The following is a 7,827-nucleotide window of genomic DNA, read 5'->3' as shown; positions in this document are numbered from 1 at the left end:
AAACTAATTGAAATTCATTTTCAAGTACCTTATACCTGAGGAAATGAAGCTTCGTTGCAATGTACTTCATTTGAGAGTGCAAAACTAGAGTTTTACTCAATTGAATAGCCCTAGTATTATCACACATAGTTGAAATAGTATTTGATACATGAATACTCAAATCTAATAACTTATATCCTATCCATACCAATTGAGTATAACATGTTGTAGCAACAATATATTTAGATTCACTTTTTGATAATGAAAAAATTTATTTCCTTTTGTTATATCAAGAAACCAACCTGTCACCAAGAGAGAATGCAACACCACTAGTGATTTTCTTGTCATCAAAACAACCTCACTAATCTGCATCTCTATAACCAACCAGAGAGAAATTGGTATTATGTGGATACCATAGACCATAATTAAGTGTCCCATGAATATATTGGAATATCCTTTTAACAACATTAAGATGTGACTACCTAGGTGGACATTGATTCAAAGAAACCATACATAGAACCTGCATTAGATTAGGCCTAGAGGCTATAAATAGAGAAAACTTCCTATCATTGATCTATGTTCATTTGACTAACTACTAGAGAATCATGAGTTTTAACCAACTTATAACTAATTTCCATAGATGTACTAACTATTTATCACATTCAATTTATCTAAATGCATCTCTCTCTCTCTCTCTCTCTCTCTCTCTCTCTCTCTCTCTCTCTCTCTCTCTCTCTCTCTCTCTCTCTCTCTCTCTCTCTCTCTCCCATTCTTCTCATTATATGTTCATCCTAAAATATATATGTATGATGTGTCATCATCTCATCTACATTTTATCTTATTTCTACTTCAATCTTTTCTATCATCAATTATTCATCTTTCTTGTTTGGTACATCTTTCACTATCATTTTATTTTCACCAATTTGGTTATCCATTTCTTCGTGCATCAACCATTTGTTCACATCACTATCTCATACATTTTTAAGCATACACTCTTTGATTTTATCTAGCATATACTCTTGAAATACTATATTATAGGATAATGCCCCACAACATGACATATAAATTCTAAGGATTTTTGTGTAAAATACTTCCCAATTACTAATTCCACGATACACCACATCATTCTGCAATAGAAGTGTACTAAATGACGCACCTCATCATTCTACAAAGAGATTTCCAAAAATAATGGCAAACTTTATTTGATGATATATAGTTTCAGAATAAATCCTCTTCAAAATATCTGACATGGCAGTAATCTAATGATGGTCTAACTATACACAAAATCTAATAATCCATCAAAGAAAAATGGTGCAGGAGCACCCACATAAAGTATTTAGGTCAAGTAGGTCAAGTTTTATGTATTTAGGTCAAATTTTATGTATTTAGGTCAAGTTTTATGCATGAGCCGACTTGAGAAATTTATCTTCATTTCGTAATTAGGATAAGATAATTTTCTTGGGATTTGTACAGATCATTGTTGGGTCATTCTTCCCCATTCTATACTAATCTAGAATTTTCTATTTTGTAATAATCTAGAATTTTCCGTAGACCGTCTTAGCAAGTATAAATAGAGTTTTAGGTTTAGGTTTAGGTCAAGCTTGAGAGCAAAGTTTTTGGAAACAAAGTTACGAAGAGAAGAAATTTGCAGGAGGAGCTAATGTATGACTGTTCATTTGATAAATTAAATAGAAGAATTTTATAATCTATCTCTTGTTGGTGCTGGTTCCTATTGCTATTGTGTTTGCTTCCGTTGTGTTTTACCTCTGCATCAAAAAAGAAATAAAGGAAGATTAAAAAATGGAGACAAATACTAATAGACATGTATGCAAAATATTTGTACCTGGAAGATGCTATGGTGGACAATTCAAAGATGATAGGTAGAGCAATATGAAATGACAAATGACAAGTAGAACAACAAGAAATGGTATCCTATTCTATGTCATAGACTAAATGAAAGAGAAGAGCCAAGCATATTTATAAATCTTTTAAAATAAATCAATGTTTAGACTTTTGTGATGAGTGGAAAAAAATCTCGTTTTTCCTAATTCATAACAACTATTAAACTTGCTGCCACTATAGAAAGGCCTCAAGAATATAAATTAATATGATTAATTTTTTTAAAATATTAATAATGAATTCTTATATTTATTTATGATTTTTTTAAAAATATTTTTTTTCATCTTTTTTATTTATGTAGCAATTCTTAATATCAACCTTTGAAATCATGGTGATTCATCTTCAGTGTGAAATTCTAAAATATAGAAAGGAGGTTTTATTTTGTTCAAATTTTATTCTAAGATAAAGTGGTAAATATTATGTGGTGATAAATAGCTAGATAGATAGATCAAAGAGAAATAACAAGCAATGAATATAGATAAAGATGCTGCAGCTAAAGAGATGGGAATGTTAATTTGTATATTTAATAAATATATAAAAACATGGTTAGGGTGGTATATAGAAAAGTTGTGAGTCAAATAAAGATATATCGATATAGAAATAGAGAGTGATCCAATCACAAGCTCCATATTAACATTTGATATATATTTGACTATTAGCATAACTCTTGCATCCCTCAAAGATGCAGTGCTAGTTTATAAATTCTTTTCAATTTTAGTTTATTTATTTTATGTTGGTTAAATCTATAAGTAAGAAAGCTGATTCTACTAAAAAAATCATTACTTCCTTTTAATATTTAAATTTTTTCAACAAGACTATTAAATTGACAATAGCAATTTGACAAGAGAGGACATGTTATGCCAAGTAAACTAGTATATCAAGTTGTATATCAAACTACAAGTTTTCAACACATGTAGTAAATATTAAGAACTATAATAATTGAATACTTCTTTCTATAGGCAAGAGGCTACAACACAATGGTAACTTGTGAGCCTCTTATGTGAGAGGTCCGTTCAAATTCACTTAACACATAAAAAAATTAATTCCAATAAATAACAATAATAAAAATAATAATAATAATAGTACTTCTCTCTGCACTATTTACTTCCATGTGAAGTTTTCAAACCTATACCTTGAAATCTCATTATTTTAATTCAATTCACTTTTGCATATAGATTTTACCATAGTCAAAATTTGAGAACAAAAATTTGATTCACTTTACCATAGTCAAAATTTGGGAATAACTCAATTTAGATTTTGTACTTCTAATACATTCTAATACATTCTAGAATTAAAATTGATAAATTACAATTCAAAAAATTATAATCAAAATAGTGAAAAAATTATCTATTTGCAGACTTTTTTTCTTTTACTATTCTAATTAATTAAACTATAGAACAAATACAAGAATTATTTTAAATTATAAATATTTATATATATACTTAGAAAAAATATTAATGTTCAAATATTAATTATTTTTTAATAGTTTTAAATATTAAAATATCAATAGAATATTAATTAAATGACAAAATATTTTTATTACAATTAACTTAATTATTTTTTATAACTATTATAATTTTTATTTTTACTACTCTACTTTAAACTATGTATGTGACACTTTAAAGCTTTTATCCTTTCCTACCTAACTAAAGCCAAGAACTTCAACACTTGCACCTTTTATTATGTTGTATCTATAAATTTATCACTACAAACTTCTTTTTTTAATATAGAATTTTGTTAAGCTGGAATATGTCTTGATATTTTAAGAAAATTTTTGAAAAGAAAATTTCACACAAAATTTTTATGATAATGTCTTTAAACTATCTATGCATATATGACGTTTCAAAATAGTAGATTGTCACAAAAAAATGCAATTTTATCTCCTCAGACAGTATAATTTCCTGTGATATAATGAAGCCTAAATGCCTGGCTATATTAGTTTGCCGTCGAAACCTCTGCAATTTCATTCGCGTGCCATCTTAGCCTTGATCCTTTGCCTCGCACTTGACAGCCTAGTTTTCTTGACCTGTAGGACAATAATATGATAAAGATGCTACCGTTTAAAAAGCTTAACACAACAATTGCAAAACGGAAATAAATTACGTTCAAAACATTCCGAAGATCTAGCCGAAATAAATTATGTTAAAAAAAAAAAATCCAAAGATCAAACGGAAATAATCATGTTAAAAAAATTCTGAAGATCACACATTAAACAACAAATTAAGCTTGAATTTAGGAAGTCAAACTTTGACTATTTAACACTTTTATTCTAGAAATGAAGCATTAGTGTGTGATGTTTAAGCCGTTCGAAAGATCAAGCGGTGAAATGCAGAAGTGCAAACTGTAAATAGATATAAATGAGAAAAGTTGATATAATAGATTGACGCAAAGAAATTAGAGCTAATTTCAAAAAAACCGATTAAAACAATGAATTGTAATGAAATGGAACAGCAAATCTTTTAAAAAGGATATCAGAGTTAGTTTGCGGTGGTCGAAACCTGTGACGTAGTTGCATTTGTTGCAGAGCGTGTGCGTGCCTCCTTTTTCTTTGACGTAGTTTCATTTGCTGCAGAGCGTGCGCGTGCCTCCTTTTTCTTGATCCTTCGCCTCGCATTTGAAAACCATCTCTGCACCTGTAGGACATTAACAAGCAATTCAATAATTTGATGATACAGATGCTACCGATTAAAAAGAATAATAAAAATTAAAATACAAATCGACAAATGCAAAACGGAAATAGATTATGTTAAAAAAATTACAAAGATCAAGCGGTGAAACGCTGAAGTGTAAATTGTATAGAGATATGAATGAGAAAAGTTGAAATAGATCGATGCAAAGAAAGTAGAACTAATCTAAATAAACTGATCGAAACAATGGATTGTAATGAAATGGAACTGCAAATTATAAAATGCAAAACGGAAATAAAATATGCTCGTCAAAGTTCCAAAGATCAAACGGTGAAACGCTAGTGCAAATTGTAAAAAGATATAAATGAAAAATGTTAATAAATTAGATTCATGGAAATAAATTAAAAGTAATTCGAAAATAAACTGACTGAAACAATGAATTGGAATGAAATTGAACTGTACATTATAAAAGATGCTATCGATCAAAAAGGATAACAGAAGAGTTAAAATACAAATCCACAAATGCACACGGAAATAAATTATATTGAAAACAATTCCAGAGATTAAGCGGAGAAATGCTAAAGTGCAAATTGTAAAATGATATGAGTGAGAAAAGTTAGATATAATATATTGATGCAAAGAAATTTGACTTAGTTCAAAAACAAACTGATTGAAAGAGTGGAGAGTGAATTGCAATGAAATGGAACTGCAAATTATTAAAGAGGCTACTTTTTAAAAAGGATAACAGAAGAGTTAAATACAAATCAACAAATGCAGAACTGAAATAAATTATTTCAAAAACGTTTCAAAGATCAAGCTGTGAAATGCTGAAGTGAAAATTGTAAAGAGATATAAATGAGAAAAATTGATTGATGTGAACTAATTTCAAAATAAACTGATTAAAACACTGAATTGTAATGAAATGGAGCAGCAAATTATAAAAGATGCAAATGAAATAAATTATGTTCAATAAAATCGAAAGATCAAGCGATGAAGTGCTGAAGTGCTAATTGGAAAGAGATATAAATGAGAAATGTTGATAAAATAGATTGATGCAGAGAAATTAAAATCGAAATATCAAGCGATGAAGTGCTGAAGTGCTAATTGGAAAGAGATATAAATGAGAAATGTTGATAAAATAGATTGATGCAGAGAAATTAGAACTAATTTCAAAATAAAGTGATTGAAAGAATGAATTGTAATGAAATGGAACTCCAAATTATAAAGAGATATAAATGAGAGAAAAAGTGATAAATATAAGACTGATGCAAATGAATGAGAACTAAGTTCAAATTAAACCGATTGAAACAATGAATTGTGATGAAATTGAAAATTAGGATCAGAAAACCTAAATTGATCCGTGTTGAACTCTGTGCAGTGGATGAATATGTGAACAAATAAAGAATTTTACTCGGCGGTACGTCCAACCGGTGAGCTTGGTAAGCTCAAGCTTCTCCTTCTTTGTAGGATAAAGTTCGTTCAAATGCTCCTCCATCCACGCTTTCATCACATCCATCGCTTGCTCGTTAGTTATGTTCACAGAGCCACCGATTTTCTTCTCCAGAGTGGAAGAAACTTCAACATCTTCTCCACCAAAATCCTCCACTTCTTTCCCCAAATCCTCTTCATCTCCATACTCCAGGTCATCGCCGAAAAGGGCAGAATCGGTGCCAATTTCTGGAAAAGGAAGAGTTTCGTCAAATCTTATCGCCGCCAATTCTGGCCAATATTTCTGGAGCGTATATTCCGACGAGCTGCTTCTCAGGTTTGGCGATGGTGGACATGCAACCTCTTCTCCCGCTTCCGCCATCTTTCTTTCCGCCATGCAATTTACTCACTGTATATATATTTGAACAGCACAATTTGGGGCAACTTTGCACACATGCGACATACTCTCACTGTGTGTATATATATCTGAACAACACAATTTGAGGCATTTACTTTCATTTGTATATATATCACTGTTTGTTTGTTGTCTCTCGTCACTGTTTGTCTGTTGTCTCTAGTTTTTCAATAGGCTAATCTCTAAACAAAATGTACTGAAGACAAAACAAAGTCAAACTTTTTTTTTTTTTCAGATTGAGAAAAACTTAGTGATTGTTTTCCAAAATTTTTATTGTTATCACTACAAATTATGCACATCATGAAGATCAAATGAAAATAGCTGTATTTTTATTACCATTTCCATTCATTTTGCATCCAAATAATTCTTTTTTACTTATTTTTGAATAGCTTTTGTTCATATAATGGAATATCTAGATAGTGTTTAGTTTTATTGATAAATTTTGTTAATAAAGATATGCTTGTATATTATTGTATATCATTGAAAGATTTGGTATAAAATAGTGCAAATATATTATTAATTATTAATATAATAAATTATGTCTAAAAAATAAAAATTATACAAAATCTTATGATTAAAAAATTTAATAAAATCTAGATAGTGTTGTTTAGCTTTATTGATAAATTTTGTTAATATAGATATGCTTGTATATTATTGTATATCATTGAAAAATTTGGTATAAAATAGTGTAAATATATTATTAATTATTAATATAATAAATTATATATCTAAATTTTTTTTTTATACAAAATCTTATGATTCAAAAATTTAATAAAATATATATTTTATAATATATATAATAATTGATATAACATGAAAGTGATTTTTTCAAAATTTTATTTCTCAAAAATACTTTTTCTTTAATTTGATAATTTTCTTTTTTATGTATTTAATTTTATCTTTCAGTAAAAATATTTAATTATTTTTAGAAAAATAAAATTAATATAATAAGAATTTAAATGAACATTTTATATATATTAAGTATAAGGAGTTCAAATATACAACAAAACCACAGAGTATCGGAGCATTGGAGGACAAGCCTCACACCAAAAAAGAAGAATTACATATAACTCAAGAAGAAAATGAAAGAAATGGAGTAGAAAATAGCAATTAATGGAGCACATCTTCAACAGTGTCCACCCACGCTATCCCACCCATAGAGCCTTCCATCCAAACCAAGTTCTTCTGATCTTGAATTTGTTTAAGCATGCAACATATCTCGCCATTAGTGCTATGAGGGGTCCTCTTGATTTCCTTGCTGATGAGCTTGACAATTTGATTGAAAGTGTGAATATTATCCAAGTGCAGCCTCCAAAGGTACCCATTCTTCACCTCATTAGCAAAGAACATGGCATGACCATCTTTAAGTAGCCTTTTGAACTCAGACTTGTTAATTTTCATGGTAATTTGAACCTGCGAAAAGATTTTAAAATAAGTGAGACTTCGAAAAGACTCAGTAAGCAACCTAGGGATATTTTG

General features: G+C 29.0%; 1 protein-coding gene across 1 annotated transcript; it reads right to left on the bottom strand.

Moving 5' to 3' along the window:
• Positions 1-3,540: 3,540 nt before the first annotated feature.
• Positions 3,541-6,430, bottom strand: LOC149541576 (uncharacterized). The gene is made up of 3 exons (XM_089796085.1): positions 5,917-6,430; positions 4,377-4,511; positions 3,541-3,904 (listed from the first exon to the last, which is right to left on the bottom strand). The coding sequence occupies exons 1-3, from the start codon at positions 6,328-6,330 to the stop codon at positions 3,842-3,844; spliced, it is 612 nt and encodes a 203-aa protein (XP_089652211.1). The 5' UTR covers positions 6,331-6,430; the 3' UTR covers positions 3,541-3,841.
• Between the last annotated feature and the right edge of the window lie 1,397 nt (positions 6,431-7,827).

This window comes from Cupressus sempervirens, chromosome 8 (genome assembly GCF_028749045.1).
Source record: "Cupressus sempervirens isolate cs-2001-9-10 chromosome 8, ASM2874904v1, whole genome shotgun sequence".
NCBI classification, from domain to species: domain Eukaryota; kingdom Viridiplantae; phylum Streptophyta; class Pinopsida; order Cupressales; family Cupressaceae; genus Cupressus; species Cupressus sempervirens.
This window is presented reverse-complemented; position numbering and strand designations above follow the sequence as displayed.